Here is a 21,267-nt window from a genome sequence, read left to right as displayed (position 1 = left end):
GTGTACAGATACAGAGTTCTACCTGGCTATTGCATATGGTAGTAACTCCCGACCCAGGAGCCTTAACTCAGGCATGCCACCGGGCTGCTTTAAAGACTAAGCTGGCACCTCCACAGCGCAGTACGCGTGCCATTTGGGGGAGCGCCGACACCTCTCCACCACCTTCTCCTCACACAGTGGATCCACCAGCACTGATGTGCTGAAGTCAGATCACAGCAGTTCTGCACAGGGAAGGGCAGATGGGGTTTTCCTAGGTAATTCACCATAGCACACAGAACAGAGAATAGGTTCAAAGTGTATGCAACATTTTATTGAAAAAATATGAATGTTCTGTACATAAAGTACAACTCAATGGGCTTGATAAAATCTCCAGAGACTTATTGGTTAATATAGGTCTTCCTTTCTTCTTTGTCCTCTAAGGGCATAAAGCATACAATGAAGCAGCAGGTCCCCTGTACTTGTGCAAGTGCAATCCCGTCGCTGTGCATGCAGCATAGCACCTGGCTCTACACACGGGACTCCAACATGCTCAATGTACTTTGATGGATGGTTTGCAAGAATTTTAAAGCATGGAAGAACTGCACAGGACTGGTCCTTCAATACACTGATGCTTCAAAATTTATTGTGAGATCTCTGTTATCCTAGGCAGTCTGCATCTGTGTATCCAATATTTCTGACAAATAAATACAAAAATAAATAGGGATCTGGCCTCACAGAACCTCAAGTCTCAGAAGCAACACAATCTGTAGCAAGCTACATACATAATTTCAACTATATCAACATAATTTATTTAAATCTCTATCAATAAATGTATTAAAAGTATAAATTCTTATCCAATACTGAGAGTTTAGTTCTGGAAATAAACCCAGAAAAACAAAGCTTTTTCAGTCCTCTCTTACAATTTAGTATGCTCTTAGAAAATGCTCTATAGCTGAACTTCAGCAGAAACTAGCTGCTATATAATGTAATTCTATCCCCCAAACCTAATAGAAAAAGCTTTTAAAATCTTTTTACAGTAACTGGCTTTCAGGTCCTAACTTTACATACAGTTACTAGAAATACTGCACATAGCAGTGCTGACTAAAAATAGGTTTAGTGTTAAAACTACATGCACAAATGCTGGAGTACCAAAGCAGAAACTGAATAATGTGGCAGCTTCACAATTAACTTATGTTGCTAATTGGATGGTGTAACAATACTGCAATCCCAAAAGATATGTATGTTGCAAATAGAAAGACAATGAATAGGACTGGATGAGGAGAAAGTTAGGCAAAAACCCCTTTTTTTCCTTCTCCATTTAAAACTAGAATGTCCGTTATCGCCGAGAAGGTAAATGTAGACCAGCGTTAGAAGCTTGTACTAAATCAGGAGTAAATTGTGATGACTTCTCGGCCGCCGCCTCTAACAAGTAATACTCTCTCCAGACCCTCAGTCAAGACTTCAAGAAACTCCATGTCTGTTTCAGTAAAGTTAAGGACAAAAGAAATACCAAAGCCAAAATATACAGTGATTAGCCTCTGTATTGGGTTTTTGTGGCAAGGTTTTGGTAGCAGGGAGGCTGCAGGGGCATCCTCTGTGAGGTGAGACCAGGGGCTGCCCCCATGTTGGACAGAGTCAGTTTGAGCCAGCTCCAATATGAACACACCACTGCCCAAAGCTGAGCCCGTCAGTGATGCTGGTGGCACCAGGTTACACAGTCACACTCCCTCCCAGCCACTCTCCATGCATATTGACTGTTTTTCAGTCACGGTGGCTCAGCCTCTCCAGGGAAGGGTGAAGGATTAAGCATCCTCACCCATAACCTCAAGTTTAAAATCTCTCCTGTACTGCAGTAGCTGTGGTTGAAACCCCCTTATGCCAAGAGGAATATTTTTATCCTTTCTTTGGCCAGCACACTGTTGTGAAACAGACTTTACTACTACTACTACTATCTAGATTTAGGAGAAAACAATTGCTTGATCTGCGATTTTCAACTTGTGAGATATATTTTTTGGCACAGGCCAGTGAAAGGCTTACTAATTTAATGGTACAAACTAAGGCTGAAGAGTAGCTGTGGACAGAGAACTGTGGTGCCAACAGGCTCACGAGATCACAGTCCTCGGCTCTGGCTTTGCTTAGAGGCGTGGTGCAGGTATCTCCCTAAGTGCCTGAATACTGTGGGTTTGAATTTTAATCTTACCAGAGCATTGTACTTGGAGCTAAGCTCCCTGATGTGTGAGCTATGCCTGAGATATGCCCTCTCCTTCAGGACTTCCTGTTCACTTGAGTTCAGACATTGCCCTACCCAGAGCGCTGGCTGCTGTGAATGCCTTCTTAAACATCTGCTACATCCACTATTGAGAATTAAATTAAATAAATTTTATTACATATAATGTAATAAATAAATAAAGTAAGAATTTAGACAAGACTGGTTTCAAACCTACAAGGCTTCCAGAGCAACCAGTGGCAACTTATACTTTAAGCAATTACTACATAACAGCCACAAGCCAGTACCCTCCACTCAGTGGACACTTTGTCAGATATTACAGCTTGACAGCATTTGTGGCAAAATGAATTCAAGAGCACAGATTAAAGGAAGATCTTCTATGTGGACCAGGCCTTGCCTGAAAGGATACAGTTTTCATCACCATCAGTATTCTTTGGAGGACCAGGCATGTTGAGGAGAACAAGTCTGGCATCATGGGATCTATTTACAATAACTTCATTTAGCTTCACTGCTGTGTGCATTCTTCGGACATTAGACTGGTTCCTGTAGAAGAAGCACATTCAGACTTACTGTTAGAAACATGCCTCTGAAAACTGAATTATTAAAAAGGCCCTTAAAAGCATACCTTAAATCTCCTAAATACCCCGTTAAATATCAGCTCAACACACAGTAAAATTTTTCAAACTTAGTGATGAAGATACAAAAGAGATTTCACAGAGTTCTTCAGGTACTGATAGTCCATTGGTTTTAAGATCCCTGGAGTCAAGTCTCCAGTTTGTGAAATTATATTGCTCTTCAAGAAGCATATTTTATAAAGATGATTTACAGTCTTGCATAAGTTGAAACGCATTTGCACAAGGGGCCATGCTCTTTGACCATGGACACTTGTGACTGCAGAGCCTTCCCTTCTGGCAGCCCTCTCCAGATCGCCTCACTCCCATGGCAGCACAGACCATGCACCCTCTGGACTCAGTACCGGAAAACTCTCTCTCAGAGACCTGTCAGAACCGAGCAGGAGACTGGCACCATTGTGCTCAGTCCACACTTCCCATGAGTGCACTTGTCTTGTTTTGTTGAACAGCAGCTGATATCTCCAGAGAAAGCCTGGTTTCCTACACATATTGTAGGCTGGAACACAGCCTATAAATGGCTGGATGTGTGCCTGCTTATGGGGCTTTTCTGGTATATAATAAGGATTTTAAGCTTTCCTTCAGTTGGAAGCTAATCAACCTCTCTGCCTGGCTATTTGCAAGAAAAACTTATGACCAAAGTATCTTTAAAAATCTCAATCATGCTTTCAAATTTGAGTAGCCACTTGGTTCAAAAGTTGTGGGAGAGAAGGGAAATAGATGCAGCATGATCCCATAAGCCTCTGCTCCTTAAGAATCCAGACTAAGAGAGGTAACAGGGTTAATTATTCAGAATGTATCATCACAACATCAATTCATGCAGTAACAGAACCGGAAAGTATCCTTTGGGGAGTCTGAGCCAGGGAATATTTCCTTCCTACAGGAAATCAACCATTATTTTGGTAACGTAAAAGGAAAAACAATACAGAAATAGACTTATCAAAGAGAGAATATGTTTGCAACTTTGAGGGTTTTCCACTGTTTTTTTTCTTCATTTTAATATATTAAAAACAAGTATTAGTAGAAACGAATCAAATATGAATTTGTAATTTTGTTAATTCAGCTTTACATGTTATGAGTGAAAGTCTTTAGTAACCTTGCTGCTCTTCCAAATATTTAGGTTTGCAAAGAAATATTCCATATATACAGAAAATAGAAGATGCAATGGTAAGAATAATGTTTATTATATTAACAACACAATTTACCCACTTTGAATTACCTCTCTGTTATTTCATGTTCTTATTTAATTTAGAGCAAGGACATCCTCTGTCTTCACCACATCAGCTTCAGAAAGCCAGGGACTACACAGAGGCCAGATTATGTTTACAGGAAGCAAGGAAGAAACCAGCACCAGAAACAATATACTGTTATTAACTACGTATAGTTTTGGAAAAGTAATTGGAAACTAAAGGTTTGGTATTCTCTAAAGTGACATTTAAAATTGGCCTCTCACCAGTGATTTGAAGGTGTAGGCTGTAAGAAAGGGTTTGTTTAGTGTCCAGAAACTGCCAGAAATAACATCATAGCAGTGTTGTGGAACAAGAGCTTCTCTAAATGAGTGATGTTTCCTACTTCTTGTGTCACACTCTGCTTAAGAAAATAGGTTCAGACTTGTAATTGTTTTCTATCTTGACTTAGTTCTTGTTAGGACAACTCTTGTAGTCTGTTACGTGCTATTTATAATGATACTTAGCTTAAGTGGCTAATCCTGCTCCCTTTAAAAACTTTGCTAAGACTGCTCAACTCTAACTCCTTTTCTTCCATAATTACATATAGTTTTCCTGCTTTTAATTGAGAAAATGAAGTCTTCCCTCTCAACCATCTTAATGTACTTCTAAGTTAAATAACAAACTTACAAGTTTTCCCACTCTCTGAAAGCATGGAAGAGGAAAAAGTACAGGTAGTTAACACCAAATTGAGCAGAATTTCTACAGTATATAAACTATGTATGATTCATCCTAAAACAGATTTGAATTCTCACTGATTTATTAGGAAGAAAAATCTGGAACTCTGCCAAGTATGTAAAGCTGACTGAGTGAACTCTTCATGTAACATGTAGTACATCAAAGAGGTCACAGGAGATTCACATGTTTTTATACAAAGCCACAAATAGAGCTTTACTTGTAGTTATTCAAGGGGCACACACGTGGTAATACTAAGGCTGTGCTCCTTCAACAGCAAGTCTGTCTTAAAGGGTTTTATCACACACATACTGTACTCACAGTCATTCATCACCATCTCCACAGCTTCTTCCTTGCTGCGTTAAACATCCCCCCTACACATTAGATCAGTGAAATTATCAGTCTGGTTTTTAATTGTGTGTTTTGTTGAGGTATTTGGGAGACAGGAGGAAAGTTATAATAGGATTTAACAGCTCCAACTTAGAATTTGACTATACCAAGTAAAATACTGAGGGATGTGTGCCACATTTAATTGGTTAGAGATTTCTCAGGAGGCTAACTGCTGTCTTTTCAGTAGTCAGGTCGCAATGTTTATTTCACAAGTCTAAACCAAGGATTAGGAGACAAAAGATAATAAAAGCACAGCACATCTAGAGTTTCAGGAGGTGCAAGCCGTTGACTCTGACAAGACTCACGGCTTAATGCTGATGAGATCTCTAAAGCTTCCCACAGCACTGCCTCGGTTCCGCTTCTCAGCATCACATTTCTCTTTTGTCCAGGTCATCTGGATGTTCTCAGGAACTGGGTCCCCCTCATCTTCTTCATCTGAGTAGAGGCTCTCCAAACGTGCTATTGAATGTCTGTCCTTTACCAGCTGAGCCTAGAGGGCACATGAATGACACGGTGAACTCGGAGACTTTATTTTACATTCTCTGATTCTGTTTAAGCAATGAAAGACTTTTTGTCCCATTGTATCCTTTATTTTGTACAGTCAATTTAGCATTTAGGACAGCTCTGATACCAAGCATCTGCCCTAGCCAATGCCAAGATGCGCTAGTATCTTACATACCAAACTGACTTTAAACAGTTCTGATGGGTATAAGCTGTGCAGAATTTGGACTAACAGAGGCCTGTATCTATACAAGAAAAAAAGATAGTCTATCTCACATCATGACGTAGTCTGAAACAATGGACAAGTCTGACTCAAAATTGACAACAAAAACAAGTTGGACAAACACATGCAGAAAAATTAGATCATCTGCACCCTTTATAGCTACGTGTCCTAACAATCCAAACTAGAATGAAACCTTCAGTAGGAAAACAGGATACGCTATAAATTGGGACAAACCCCAGACATCCCATATAAAGCAAAAACAAGGTCAAGAAAGGTATGAGACTTACATCCTTAAGTCATTGAGTATCATTTACATCGCAAAGAGGAACACACAAATTGTTTCTACAGCATATATGCTGCCATCGTTTTCCCCCAAAACAAATAATTTCTAGCATGGTTTTGCAAGTACAGCCAGGCTATTCAATGACTACATGCAATTTTGGGGAAAAAAAAGCTACACTAACAAGTATTTCCTCACATCTTTAGAACACAGGAGTTAAATTTAAGCAGCAGCTATATAAAACACTACCAGGAAGGCACTTTGTCATCCACCTCAGCAGCCCATAGCAAATCAACCACAAATTACATACCTCCCTTTCCCTCTCTGTTTTTGTCAGCCTCATTTGCCTCAGCATCTGAGACCTCTGCTCCATCATAAGAGTTCTCTCGTAAGTATATGCTGAGATATCACTATTGTGCTGCAGAAATCAGAAAAAAATACTGTGCTTGTAATCAAGTTATAACCAAATACCACCATTTGCATCATAAAGTGAAAAATGGGCTCAAATCCCTTACCATTTCTACCACTTCTACCTCTGCCTCTATTCGGAGCTGATAGAGGAAAGTAGCCAAGTCCTTCTTCATCTGGATGCTGTTATCATCCATCTGAGCTACAGTAAAAATTCTCATTTTGCATTTTCTCCAAACCTGGTGAGGGAACATAAACTCTCAGTATTTAAACCAATAATATTTTGCTCTACAAAACAGAAGTTATCAATACATCCACCCTCGTTTATCTACACAGGCTCTACTACTGGACCTTGTTCCTTTAAACTAATGCACACAGAAGTGGCTGGGTGACAAACATTCTTTTGCTAGCTCCTTACTTTGTGCTGTTTGAGAAGAAAAGGAAGCAACATCAACATGCCTCCATCGTGCACAATCCACCACACGTCAATGTTGCCTTCATTGTAACGCTCATGGTTGCTGGGGTAGAAAGACACATTTTTGGGAACCAGCAGAGCCAGATGGGCTGCAGTTGTGCAGCGAACAGTACCTGCCCAAAAGGGGAAGAACAGACTGTTACTTCCAATTCTGCAACTGATCTATGTTGGTTTGTTTTTTTTTTTTAAACAAGCAAACAAAAGTTACTCAGCAAATGTCAGCAAACCATAAAAGTAATCATTTCCATAAAGAAAAGTATGCACAGCAAGGCTTGTATAGACAGGTCAGACCAAATTACAAAGCTAGGATAAAGCAGACTTACAGGAACACAAGCCCTATTTCATGTTTGAAATAAAAGCAGCAATCTTCAAAGCTAAGTATAAGGAGAAAGCATCTGCTCTGTTCCACTTTGACTGTGTTAAGTAGCTGGACCATAGGGGAAGGAGAGGGATATAGGTAGGCAAGGAGAGTGTTAGCTCCAATAGTCAAGAGAGATGGATACGTTAGGACCAGTGAAAAGACAGATTTTATCTAGGAAATAAATTATAGTTTGCCATAAAAACAGTATCTCTCAAGTCCATAATTTTTAAAGCATTCATTAGACAGATGAATTTTAGCTGCTAGATTAATCTTTGAAGATCCGTCATAGGTCTTTTATCTACAAGAAATGATTCAAACATAGAGCAGTTTTGTGAGAAATTACCTACTTCATAATCAATACTAGAAAAAACAAGCTAAAAACCAAAACCAATTTCACAAGGATTCTGTTAAAATCCCCTGTGTGTACCATATGTGTAATAAACATCTCTGTTTACAATGTCTGATCACACAGAACCTTTAAAGCTCACCTATGAATGTCTTCCACGACCTTGGATCTTCACTTTGTCTCCAGCCATACGGCCATCCCAAAACAACAGTATTATGTTTCATGCCACCTAGTCCACATGACTGGATCAAGTGGGCGATTCCTTCTCGCACTTTATTGGCTACAACTACTTGACAAAATCCTTTCACCTTCTCAATGTCCATCATATTCTTAATAGTCTGCAAGACAGACAAGGAAAAACCTCACAACCAAAAGGAACTCTAAGTATTTCTCTATCATGTGATTACAATGTAAACTCCTGGTTCACACGTCCACAGGTAAAACACATTTCAAAGCAAAGTTCTGCTCATCCGCTTTCCTTAATAAAACAGAAGAGAAAATACCCCCTAATTGTGAACAATACTTGTTTAAAACACACATAGTTCCCTTCCAAACATAATTATTTCTAACAGATTAAGATAAGGGTTCTTTGGTTTGTGCTATAATCTCTTATTCATAGTAGTAGTTCATGATATCTGTGTTACTATCTCACTTTCCATTTTCTAATCCTGAAACACTCACCTTTTTAAAGCCAAAGTTAATTAACTTCATTCGGACTTCCAGTTTCAGATTTCTATGTAACATGCTGTGTTATTACATTCAGTTTACAAATATAAGCACCAACCCCACCACCACCTATCAAGAATACCATACCCTTTATTTGTTTAAAAACCAAACAAACTTGGTCAACACATATGCCTATGAATTAGTTTTCCCCTTACAACAGTTCTCCTGTATAAAAAGCCTCTGGGGAAGAAAACAGTGATGTGCTGATACCATACAGATGTAAACAGGGTTGTGATGTCATGTTTACACAGTGAGGAAGATGAAATGATTTATTAACAAATTTTCAGGACCGTCCTTCAATACTTTTTGTAATAAATTTATCACCACACTGAAAGATACACAGCATATTTGCTAAATTTGTAATAATTGACAGTTATCGAAATGTTTCTTGGTATGTTCAGAAAACTAAATAGTCCTCTTCCCTCCATTAATCAGCATACCTAAACGTCCAAAGTAATTATTTCTTATAAAATGGAGACAGTTTTATGCAGTAAGGCTGTTTACACAAGTTGCAAGCATTGATCATCTTCTATTCCCAAAGCCACAATTGGCAGCTAAAACAGGTTTGCAAGCCCTTTACTGAACAGCTGTAGTACTACTCAACTAGTCCTGTATTTCATGGAAGCCTTACTGATATCCTTTTTTCCATGTATGATCATGAAACTTTTGAGTTATCTGCCCACTCACCCCTTTTTACTTTAGGAATTTGTTTAAGACACTGACCTGTTCAGCGGCCTGGGCTTCTCCATAAGTTTCCAAGAAATTCCCTTGGATCACTGATCCTATGATAGTCAAACCTTTGCCAGCTTTCAGCTGAGATGCAAATGTTAGCAGTCTAGGATATTTTACATGCAAATCTTCATCAAGTTTCAGAAGCACCAGCAACTGAGGCCTGGAGAAAATAAGAGAGGGAATGTATTTTTTACTAAGGCTTTAAAAAAAAAAAATTCTAAAAAACTGCCCCTCTCATCACTTTAATTATGCTTGAATGCTAACTCTGAAACAGTACATTCTTTCTGTATCTCACACATTAGAGGGGTTTTAATTAATATTTTATTTCTCTTGATTCAAAGCAGATTTGAAGCACTGAGGGAATTCTGCTGCTGCATTGTTTTGACAGTCATAAAACCTGTTCATGTACTTAGCTTAAGAGGCTTGCATTAGTGTATTATTTACGTGGTCGATTTTCAAGGCTCTTTTCAGTACTATTAGAGCACATGCTGTGTTCATACTGTACGGCTGTCCTTCCAGATCTATCTGTATACTTGTGCCAAACAGGCAGGAAACAGGAATATTTTCATCTAAACACAGATCCCACCTGCTTTCTGTCCCTTAAGGTATTGCTACACATCAACTAAGTTATTTCTCTCTTAAGCTATGGTTGAGCAAGTATAAAAGGATTTATAAAATTCTCTTCTTTGGTAGATTCCTAGTCCTCTTGTTCAGAGCCGAAGAGTTGTGCAATGCATAACTGAAAGGAGAGTTCTTGCCCACTTAATCTGTCTTCAACACACAAAGCCAGAGGGAGAAATGTTGGCCACTGTTCTGGTTTTTAATCCTAGAATGATAGCAGTGACTTCTTTGTGACCCCAGTGCAAATTACCCTGGGCCTCTGGACCTCTGTACTCAGAGATCTCCACAGTTTCCCCAAGTTCCACTTCTGAATTGACCAATTCAGAGGTCGATTAAAGATCCAAAGGACACAAAACTTCTGCCCATACAGGGCCCACACAGCAGGGCTTGGGAACTGACAGGGCAGCTTACCTCAGACACAACACTTTTTTTTTTTTTTTTTTTTAATATTCTGGGCATTTAAACTCATTCACACAGACCAAAAGCATCTTGTTTGGAGGCCAGTTTAATTCCTTAAATGTAAGCAGATAATCATGACAGTGCATTTTATTAGACTAAAATTAGTACCTCCAGTTCTTTGTGTGCGGAGGGCCTTCCTCCAGTCTGAGTAAGGCATATCTTGCTGCACTGAGTGAAAGACCCCGGATACCATCACCCCATTCCTTCTCCGCACTGTGAAGAACACACAATTTAGCCAACATACTGTTTCATGAGTGTTTAATTGCACACTTACAGTCATGCTATAGAGAAATCATTACCTCATAATGAGTTTAATAATGTGACATATAGCATGCATCGCATGTATATTTATCATTTATACATGTATGTCTGTGATACCACATATCACATGAGAGAAATGCAAATGTTTCAGTTAAATGTATACCACAACACATTCTGTGTTTTAATTTGTAATTGACACTCCACTACAGAGAATGCTTCCCAAGCATAAACAGGCATTTCACTACCCGATTTGTTAAAATTACATTATACAGCCATGCTACAGCCTGACTCCATCAGATACTAACAATCTCAGTCAACCTAACCTGTAGACTCAGCTTTTCAAGGACTGTTCTAGAGAGACCTTTGCACCAGATAAATTGGAATAAGATGGCTGCCTTCAGGTGTTTGGGGCCTGAATTACATGTAACAGACAGCAGAAGGGTAGATCCCAACCAGGGTTTCTGCTTCCTATGACTCTCAAGTTTCACCAAACACCTTTAGAGGCTTAATAACAAAGCACTTCAGGGGCTTTTGTTTAGCACTGTCACAGTAAAACAATGAAAAAAAATAAACTAGTAAGGGAAGCCCTCTAAGTCGTATCTCTGGACAGTTCCTTCTCCAAATGTGAAGGCTAGAAACAATTCATAAAAAATAGACCCAATCTCCTTCCTACCCTTTTCTATCCAGTTAATACTTACCCTTGGTATTCAATGTACTTGTAAATCATGCCTGCAATAAGCATAGCTACCAAAGCATAATACCAAGATGAAATGAACATCAGTGCCAGGCAAATGCTCATGCCTAAAAATGAGAGGGCCCTGAAACAAAAAGCAAAGATTAGCAAGTAATGGGGTAGAAAAGCTTAAAAACAAGTCAATTATTCTCTTGACCTTTTTTCTTTACATTGTCTATTCTGAACTGGCAGTGAAGGTATAGCTTCCAATGAATCTCCCCAGTCCCCAACAGTTTTAGTATCCTGTTGTTAGAATGAAACTCTCATGCCATTAAATATCTGGGTCTGGTCCACTATGAATATTACATTGATGCACTCTTGTCTAGAACTGATATCCAGAGAAATAAAAGATGCCCACAACCCTCATGGAGACAGTTCTTCTAAAACCCACACTGTAGTTTACAGACCAGGCATTGAGTGTGCTGGCCTTTTGCTTACCAGTGATAGTATTTAAATCGAGGCCGCCAGTTTGGAGTTCTAAGAAGTGTCTGTACTGCACATGCTAGATTAACAAAGAGGTAACACATCAAGAAAAACCTGCAGAAGCAAAAAAAGTGCAAAACCTTTTAGCACACACATTTACAGATTCTAGCACATATTATAATCACATGAATGATTTACAGTCAAAATACAACTGCCCTGTCACGTGTGACCATCGTTCTGATTTTTATTAGCCTGAACTATCAGTATAGAGCAGTTAGAACGATTTTTTAATTGGATCAAGTTAAATCTATCCACAACATCAACGCTATCTTTGTTCTGTGATAAAAATAACATTTTTCCAAAGAAAATAACAACGTTATTGTTCCCAAAACATGTTTATGCACAGAATACTCCAGAGCAGAAACAAATAGATTTACACGTAGAGCCTGAAGTCAGAGAATTCATAGAAATAATAAAAGTAGAACTCAGGCTCCAGTAATTTGCTTTACTGGTTTAATATATGGTTCTGAAAAACAATCAAATTAGCAAAACTTAAAAGAATATTGCCCTTTCCTCACCCCCCCCCTTTTTTCTTAGATAGCAACCACCCTGTTTCTTACATTGAGAGAATTGGGGCCACCATGTCAAGCGAAGCAATAAGGATTCCCAGCTCAGCGATTAATGCTGTTAAGAGAAGAGCCCATGTTGGTTCACCATTCGCTTTTCCATGACCAAAAACCTGAAGAAACAGAAACATTAAGCATATCTTCCGAGTATTTCATAAGGTTATAATGAAAGGGAAAAAAAAATTACTGTTAAAAAACAATAGTAATTTTCCTACATACATTTTTCTCTAGATCAAGAAGTCAAATTATTCTAATGGCTTTCTGTGCTTCACTCAATTAGATGTTAGACTTCTTCATAAAATTACCATATATGTCTATTCAAACTCCTTTAAAATTATTCCTAGTTTTTAATAAAAGAAAACAAAAGCATTAAAATAAAAAATATTGATCTTCAATGCTGGGCAAACTGGGGAAAATAAATCCAATTTCCAAGAGCATAAAGTCAAATAGCTGGTTAGTTACTAGTACAGAATGCCTTTTTTTTTTTGATGTACGAACCCAGAGGAAAGGAATGATGTTGTCCTTTGCTATTGCCTGCAGCAGCCGGGGGGCTCCGGTGAGGCTCTGTAAACCTGCTCCACAGGTAGAGAAGAAGGATCCTATCACAATGACCCATGGCGAGGGCCATGAAAGGGTGCCCACCACTAAATTCTTGTTCACTGCATCACCATACCTGCAGAGAGGAACAGTGAGACATTCATACACAAAGGAGTATTTTGACACACACATTTGTTTTTTTGGGTCAGTTTTAAGATGTCATTTAAATATTATTAAATATTACATATTTTCTTGATTAGAAAATATAGCAAGTAGTAAACAATCTGAGTTACTTTTGATACACAGATAGGAAGTGTCTGCAGCCTGATTTCAACAATTCGAAAACTTTCTTCTGATTATGTATCATAAAACTCTTACGTTATTATCACAACATTATTTTCCACTTTCACCTAGAAAGATGCAGTTCTTAAGAAAATAATAAGTTTAATGGTTAAAACACCCAACACAATCCAGTATCAGTCATCCCTACAGAAGACTTTGGGGTTTTTTTTGTTTGGTTGGCTGGTTTCCTTTGTTTGTTGGGTTTTTTCTCAGACAGTTATATTCACAAGCACTTCATTACTTGTCCACTGGAAAGAGTTCAAAGTGAGGGAAGCTGTCAGAAAAAGCACTTGTACACTCTAGACTGGGAACACTGTTGCTGGGTTTACAGACAGAAATGTTTGATAACTAAAAATCCGAGGGCAGAGATAACCCAATACCAAACTTCGTCCAGTTTCTGGCAATGAAGTCAGAAAAGAGTTTGCAAAGAGCAATTTTGCCAAACTCAGCAATTAACAAAAAGAGGACAACAAACGAGGCAAAAAATTAAGGTTCATCTGGAGAAGAAAAAAGAAAAAAGAAAAAAAAAGATAATTTTTGTTGTTTCATATCTTGCTTCTCTAGGGAAGAGAAAGAAAAAATAGAAATCTATAGTTTACTATTAGGGATCTGATCTTTGAATGAGTACCCCTGGAAACTGAAAAGGGTATGTCAACACAAGACAAAATAGGTTTCGGACGGGGCAAGGAAGGAATTACAACATAGGATGGAAAAACTGTGTCAAATCAAATACAAGAAGATTCCCAAAACATTGTTTGCAATTTACATACAAATATGGTTTAAAAGGCACCCAGAAGTAAAAGCCAAAAAAAGGGGGGTGGAGGTGGGTGGGTGGGAGATGGGAAAGAACACAACTTCCCTGCAAAAAAGAAAAAGAAAGGAGAGCGTTAAAGTAGTAAAACTTACTTATCTCTCAGGACTACACCTTCTATGCAGGCTCCAAATAATAATACACAACTGAAGTCTTGAGTAGAGAGTGTGCTAAGGAAGTAGGATTTATTTAGACATGGCAGATGAAAACAACCATAGAAAGTATTGTGGAAAGTTCAACATGTGCCTCTGTCCTATGGCATTTGCACTGCAGAATCTCCATAAGTATATGGTAAAGTATATGGTAAAGTATATGGTAAAGCTAGTGAGTAAATTAAAGTCTCTCTGCTCATATATACCTTCTAATATTAAAGTGACAAAGTTATTATTCTAAGTTTCAATTTTTAAAAACGATGGTTTTAAATGTTACGGTAAAGGAGACATCTTCAGACACAAGAGGAGGAGAGAGAAAAGAAACGTATTTCAACACCAGTTTCTGTTCTATACTAGCAGATTAAATTCACGTTTACATATAAAATTATTTCCTTTGAAGTTATTTTGAACATATAGCAAACCATTACCTTGCACTTTCTCATTTTGTGGTCTCTGATGGCATTTACATCACCAATAAGTCTTTGAATATTGGGTTTGTTATTAAACTGTACTACTACTGCATTGGGGAGTACAAAATACTTCAGGTTTTTTGGATCTGGCATTCCAGTAAAGTTTTTGATCTTATGATTTAAGTTACCTGAATGGTTAAATCCTAAACTCTACCCTCTACCCCTGAAATGCAATCGTAAAATACAAAGAGTAATAAAAGGGGAAACACTCATCACTCCTAAAAATTATGATGTAAGCCTTCCACTGGGTGGCGTATTGATATCTAGGTATAAAGTTACCCACCACAAAATAAGTTTTGAACTGCAAGTATTTTAACACTAGAGCTGGGGGTTACGTCCGTGACCTGTTTATTACGTTCATAGGAAATGCAGACTTCTTGGTACAGGGTCAGTTTCCCAAAGTAACATCTGGAAAAAGCTGCAATCCTAAGAAGCTGGGACAAGTGAGCTGGGAACCTGATTTACAGCTTGGCAAGGTTTGGCAAAAAACAGGTTCAAAACAGCAGAATTTCCAGGAGAGTCACTGTCTCAGCCAGCTGCCCTTTGGGTGGGATTTATTCAGAAAGCTCTTACAAACAAGTTTTGAAGTCCTTGCTCATATTAATTGCCTTTTGCCTTTTCTTTTTTTTTAATCTCCTATGCTGATAAGTTGTAGTGTAGGACACCAACAGCTAGCTGAAGCTGAAAGATCTTGGCTTCATCTCTTCTCTAGCAGGAGAGAAAAGATTAAGACAGTCTTTCCTAAGCAAAGCTCCTGTGGTCCTAAACCCTGAAGAGTTTAACGACATACAAAACCTGGCAACTTCAACTGGGACAAAGGCTGTTCCTCTGAACACACACTCAGCACCTAGAAATCTGGTATGAGGAACATCCTCATATTCTGCAAATTAAGTACTCCAGTCTCAGTGGAAACAGGTGGGAAACAACAAGTCATTCACAGCTACGTGGAGCTCGCCAGTTCCACACATGCCAGCTGGGGATGTGCCTAAGAATCATGGAATAGCATTAAATCAGATGACTGTGTTAAAAATCAAGGGGAAAAAATAAGAAATACAGCCCTATAAGCTGATCTAAGATCATCTTGTTTCCTGACTTCAAAATAAATACGTAAATTCACTGGTAGCAGTGAGCAGCTGACTCTACATATGAACACCCCCCCCCCCGAAGAAAAACACTTGGGGAACATATTTCTCACTCCATGTTCAAGAAAGCATATACTCCTTAATGTCACTCAAACTAAAAGGCTTTTTTTTTTTTAAAAAAAGAAACTGAAATTTATGATCTCTCCCATTTAAAGCCTTCCCTCATCTTAATGGTCCACTGCATCCTAAAAAATATATACCCATATTCCACCAGCCTGAAAAGCTATAGACCACTGCATAGCAAAGAAAAGCAACAGAAATGCAAAACAAAAAACCAAAAAGCCCAACACAAAAAGAGGGATGGAAAACAACAAGATAATCATTCTGATGCTTTCAACTCAAGGACTGTTTGGTTTTGGTTTGTTGTTTTTTTTTGGTTTTTTTTTCACTGACCAATCATACTCTGATAGTTTAGTCACCTGAAAGCAGTTCCATGAATCAGATACATAGTCATTCATCCCAGTCACTTACAACGTTCCAGGACTCTAGTAATTTTAAAAGGATACAGACTAGTGATGTGGTGACAATAGCAAGAATTGTTCCAACGGGAATGGATTTCTGTGCATCTTTGAGGTCTCCTGATCTGTTTGAACCAGCCATGATACCTGAAAATACATTTTGGATACAAGATCAAGGGAGAGAAGAAAGCTCGGAGACCCAAGATGCCCTCTTGTCCCAGTATTCTCACCAGTCACTGAAGGGAAGAAGATGCCAACCAGCACCATGAATGAAGTAGCTATATCTGAAAGCACATACAGATGAAGGTTGTTCTTCTGGCCTGCTACATCAACAGATGGGTGATGTGCTTTCTCCAGTATCTCTCCTTTCTCCAAATAATTGCTCCATAAATTGTCTTCAAACGTTATTATCACACCACAGAAAAGAAAATAATGTTTCAGTTCAAACCTGTTCTCATTATAATGGGTCCACAACTGAAGATTACAAATGCAATTCATGCAATTCAGTGATCAACACAAATTAAGACATATAGAAGTTACATGAAAGAAAATTTATATTGCATGGTTTCAAGGGAATCTGTTACAAAACCAATAAATATGTATGAATAGCCTACAGAAGTCTAAGCACTTTTTATCCTTTAATATTACACTAAATGTAACATTCTTTTAACTTTATACCTATTTTAACCCAAATAAACACACAATGTTTTTAATGAACCACCATACCTACACATAGTAGGCCAGAGAATCCAAAGCAGCCATACTGACCAGCTTTCTAGATATAAATGGATTTGTTCTGTAGACAGTGAAGAATTACAGAATTATATGGTTGACATTCGAAATTGCACTAATAAATGCTGAGTCCATTTTACTGTTTCTGTGAAAATGGGAACCTTAGGCACTCAGCACCTGCACAAAGCAACTGTTCTTTGGAGTTCATTTCAATAATGAACACTTTTCAATGATACTATATTCAGGAGTGGGCAAAGAAGGAGGTACACTATTTTTATACAAGTACTCTTATCTTTCAGGACATAATCTTAACCTGTCTAAAATGGAGAGTCATAGCTACACAGAGTTCTAAAAAATTTTAACAACTTACTCATGTTAGTATAGGTCATAATTATAGCTGACTTTCTGCTGAAATTATGAGATGTACAAGGCAAATTTAATCAATTTTACAGCAGACAAATACTGTATCAGGACAAAAGTGCCATCTACTCTTTTTAAAGATTATAAGACTTGGTTTTCTTTATTGAAGATAATTTTCTTCACTTTAATTACATTTCTTCAGTCCCTCTTTCTTAACCAGCAGGTTAAGAAAGGGTTCAACCCATTTCAACTGCTCAGCATACCTCCTCTTTAAGGGAAAAAAAAAAATTGTATCATACCTTTTAAAATGCCACTAGCAGCTCCTGGAATTCCTGCTATCTCAGAGACATTGTTCATGAGGAAATACTCATCACAGTTGTCGGTAGTTAAGTTTGTACTGCGGCAGAAGAGCTTCCAAAGCTTAGAAGCCACAGTAATGTTATCCTTAACTATGGTTTTGGCACAAACATCAAACTGATCTCTTGACAAGGTCCTGTTGCCCAACATGCAAATCCTGGAACGGAAACATGAAAAGCAGTGTTGTTATATGGTACTGGGAACATGAAATGCGCCCTTCCCCATAATTCTTTCATATCATGGAAACTTCAAGTGGCTCTAGTCTGCTACATCATTTCTCAGCTTCAAAAAGATAGTGGTAGCAGGACAAAGACTGTTTCTGTTTCTTTTAAGGGTTAGAAGCATAAAGCTACTTTTCCAACAGTTTTGGGAGAGGTATAAAAAGCTACATCAGTGTGATTTATTGAATTTGGTAAATTTACCTTAAACAATGAAAGAGAAAGATTAGGCCACTTTTTTTTTTTCTTTTTTTTTTTTCCTCATTTAAACAGAACTACTGGAGTGGAAGAGATCTGAAGAATACTAGCATTCAAATTACTAGATATTTAGAATATCTAAAGATATTTGGAATCGCATTATCCCAGTTTCTGTATAGTAGCACACAAATGACCCCTGACATTTTAGCTTCAGAATTAGGAACATACATTTCAATCACAATAACCACAGGTTCTTCTTGTCAGAAGATACTATGCATAATTGCTAAAATCCTCCAGTGCTTGTTGTGTTTCACCTAACCACAAATACAGTTTATTCCAGCACTGAAAATTTTTAATCCACTTCTCCCAATATGGTTCCACAAGACATGGTGATATAACAGCTTGCTGCCACTAAAAGTTCATTCAGCTTCTCTTCCCAGTGCCAGAAAACATCCACAGAAAATAAAAAAGTTTCTTCCATTTTAATAAGTTTAATTGTTTCACAGGTCTTATCAATCACTAAAGCCAGGAAAATGGAAGACACAGGGCCATTTTTGTAGGGTTTGCAGGCCTGTGAATTGTAACTTCAGAGAAGTCTTCCCCTCTGGAATTAAAAATAAATACAGTATCCAGTTACTTCAGCAAAAGAAAAAGGAAAACAGCCCAAGGAAGAAAGATAGGGAGAACATTCAAGAACAATCCAAGAGATAATGAGGGGGAGGTAGAGACATTGTTTTATTTTTACTGCTGTAAACCTGACACTGTTGTAAAACATTATAATCATTGGGCCCTAAATATCTAAAGGGAGCACTTGAGGGTTGTAAGCACTTAGTTATGGTCACAACATTTTAAGATGTGAATAATTATGCAGACTCAACTCCTTTATTTCCATTCCATTCATCTCTTGTCAGCAGTATCAGGAAATACTGTTTGCCTTTCTGGTAAAACACATGTATCCACATTACTGCTGCTCCAGCTCTGAGTTTAAGAAACCACATTACATGTTTAACTGCCAAGATACCAAGGAGCACATGTTGTGTTCAGAGCAAGGCTACTCATACGGCAGACTAATCTGCTTTCAGACCAAGGGGAAGTTTCACTGGAGCCTCAGCATGGCCCCACCATCACACCTCCCACATTCCTAAGAGATGCCCTATTTCTCAGCAAGCAGCTGCATCACACCACCACAGCTTCCAACCACGAAGTCAGACACATCATGTCTGACTGGCCTGGGGAAAATGTACCTGCCAAACTGCTTCCTACTAACTGCCATAAATAAATTTTAGCAAGAATTTTGCTGGGTTAACTCAATAGCCGTAGGCTAAGATACTGGGTTGTCTTTGCAGGAAGCAGAGAAATATCAGCCTCCATCAATCTGTATACTCACCACAAGATTTCATTCTACCAAAACAGTTAAAAGAATGTAATAATGCATTCATTTTAGCCTAAGAAACTTCTATTCCATGAGCTCTGCATGCAGAAGACTATCACTGTCACCATATACAGCTAAAAAATCTGAAGTAATTCACAAAAAAGATAGCTTTGACAATGTATTAGGCACAAGTTTTAAGTAACTTCCACTGAACCCCACCTTCCAGACCTGTAGGCAAAGATATACCCCCATCCAGAAATATTACTCACGGAAATTCAGGTGGATCAAAGATGGACTTGATAGCTCCAGCATAAATGGACAGTATGGATATTACTACACAGGCCAAGAAGAGGGAAGCAAATTTGTTAACGTATTTCACTCCTACAAAGACCACCACTGCCATTAGGATGAGGAATACAGTTCCATACACCCTCATGTTGTTTAGCATAGCACTGGATGCATCATGGGCACCAGATGGATGAAAAATTGCTGCTTCTGGCACTATGTATGTCTGAAACAAGAAGAAAGCAAGCTGAAGGAACACAGGAACAGAACTCTGTCTATATTACTGTAGTGATCTTGTACCTATACTAGAAGTGTAGATCACTTTCCAATTTGCAAAATGCTCTTCACCAGTAATCTTCAGTTTATAGGAAAAGTGAAGGGATAACAGCCCATTCTATTTCAGTAGTACAACTGAGCCAACTGTATCAATGATGAGCATGTGTTTGATTAAGTCATACTTCCATCTGTGTTTTCAGGAGACCTTCCGTTCTGGATACCCACAGAGTGTGCAACTTCCAAAGGGAAGTACTAAGTGGTACAGAATTGGACACCGAGAAACTGGAGACCTTCTGGTCTCTATCTGTAAATGTGTATACAAATATGGGACAAGAATACTGCGGTATTTTCTATATGCTACTTGTCTTAAAAGCAGGACTACGCCGGTACTACTCACCAATAAAATCTCAATGGCACCAAGGATATACATTGCTCCCGCAAATGTTGTTCCCAAATAAAAGCACAGCCCTACAGCTCCACCAAACTCTGGGCCTAATGACCTGGATATCATGAAATAGGAGCCACCAGCTATGAAACAAAAAAATGAGAGTAAAATTATCATTTATTTATTGTTATAAATTGTAAAATATTCACAACAAGAATACAACAAAACTATACACTGTGTATCTGCTTTTTGGGGGGTTCAATTGAAGTATCTTTTTGTTAGCACAGGGGTAACTAGAAACCAAATAAATTAATCTTTAGCCTAATTGATACTAAGAAGAAATATTAGATATTAATTCAGGCTTTGTATCCTGGCTTAAGCACATTTCTCTAGAATAAAACCATGTTAAGAGCTTATAGTGAACTTTTTTTTTTTAAATCGCAAATGAGAAGTTTGCTAACTACACTTACCTGGAACAACACCATTTGTGGCAATAGCACTCATTGATATGGTTGTCAGCATAGTCTGGGGAAAACAAGGAAAAGGAAGCAATTCTGTCAACAACATTTTTTAAAACATAACTTATTTCTTGATAGAGCAAAGCTGCCACTGCATACAGGGTACAATATTTATATTTATTCTGCCTCCACAGGTCATTATCTGAAAGAAAACAAGGGTAGCAGGAATTTAATCATCAAGCTGTTGAGACTTTTGCTTGAGAGATGACCACTGCTTTATCAGGTCAAGTAATGGGTGTCTGCACACAAAGCAAGACAAAAGAATGCAGGTGTCCCTCTATCTGCAGAGCTGAAATTTTGACAAAGGCTAGTCCAGCAAAGCAGGCAGCCGTGACCTGGGACAGGCACAGAAA

At 38.2% G+C, this 21,267-nt stretch overlaps 1 protein-coding gene across 1 annotated transcript in view; it reads right to left on the bottom strand.

Annotated features, from left to right (window-relative positions):
- Positions 1–288: 288 nt before the first annotated feature.
- The window catches only part of SLC12A4 (solute carrier family 12 member 4), a 51,287-nt gene continuing 30,308 nt past the window's right edge, over positions 289–21,267 (bottom strand). Inside the window, exons 5-24 of the mRNA XM_075510593.1 lie at positions 20,867–20,921; positions 20,409–20,539; positions 19,720–19,961; positions 17,605–17,819; positions 16,444–16,608; positions 16,262–16,360; positions 14,087–14,144; positions 12,800–12,974; positions 12,296–12,414; positions 11,691–11,789; positions 11,218–11,337; positions 10,367–10,471; positions 9,170–9,338; positions 7,863–8,058; positions 6,957–7,126; positions 6,646–6,777; positions 6,441–6,548; positions 5,432–5,616; positions 2,616–2,749; positions 289–1,456 (exon numbers count right to left, since the gene is read on the bottom strand). Of these exons, the coding sequence (XP_075366708.1) occupies positions 1,365–1,456; positions 2,616–2,749; positions 5,432–5,616; positions 6,441–6,548; positions 6,646–6,777; positions 6,957–7,126; positions 7,863–8,058; positions 9,170–9,338; positions 10,367–10,471; positions 11,218–11,337; positions 11,691–11,789; positions 12,296–12,414; positions 12,800–12,974; positions 14,087–14,144; positions 16,262–16,360; positions 16,444–16,608; positions 17,605–17,819; positions 19,720–19,961; positions 20,409–20,539; positions 20,867–20,921 (2,769 nt within the window). The 3' untranslated portion in view covers positions 289–1,364. The remainder of the gene's footprint in view (positions 1,457–2,615; positions 2,750–5,431; positions 5,617–6,440; positions 6,549–6,645; positions 6,778–6,956; positions 7,127–7,862; positions 8,059–9,169; positions 9,339–10,366; positions 10,472–11,217; positions 11,338–11,690; positions 11,790–12,295; positions 12,415–12,799; positions 12,975–14,086; positions 14,145–16,261; positions 16,361–16,443; positions 16,609–17,604; positions 17,820–19,719; positions 19,962–20,408; positions 20,540–20,866; positions 20,922–21,267) is intronic.

Source organism: Mycteria americana, chromosome 8 (genome assembly GCF_035582795.1).
Source record: "Mycteria americana isolate JAX WOST 10 ecotype Jacksonville Zoo and Gardens chromosome 8, USCA_MyAme_1.0, whole genome shotgun sequence".
NCBI classification, from domain to species: Eukaryota; Metazoa; Chordata; class Aves; order Ciconiiformes; family Ciconiidae; genus Mycteria; species Mycteria americana.
This window is presented reverse-complemented; position numbering and strand designations above follow the sequence as displayed.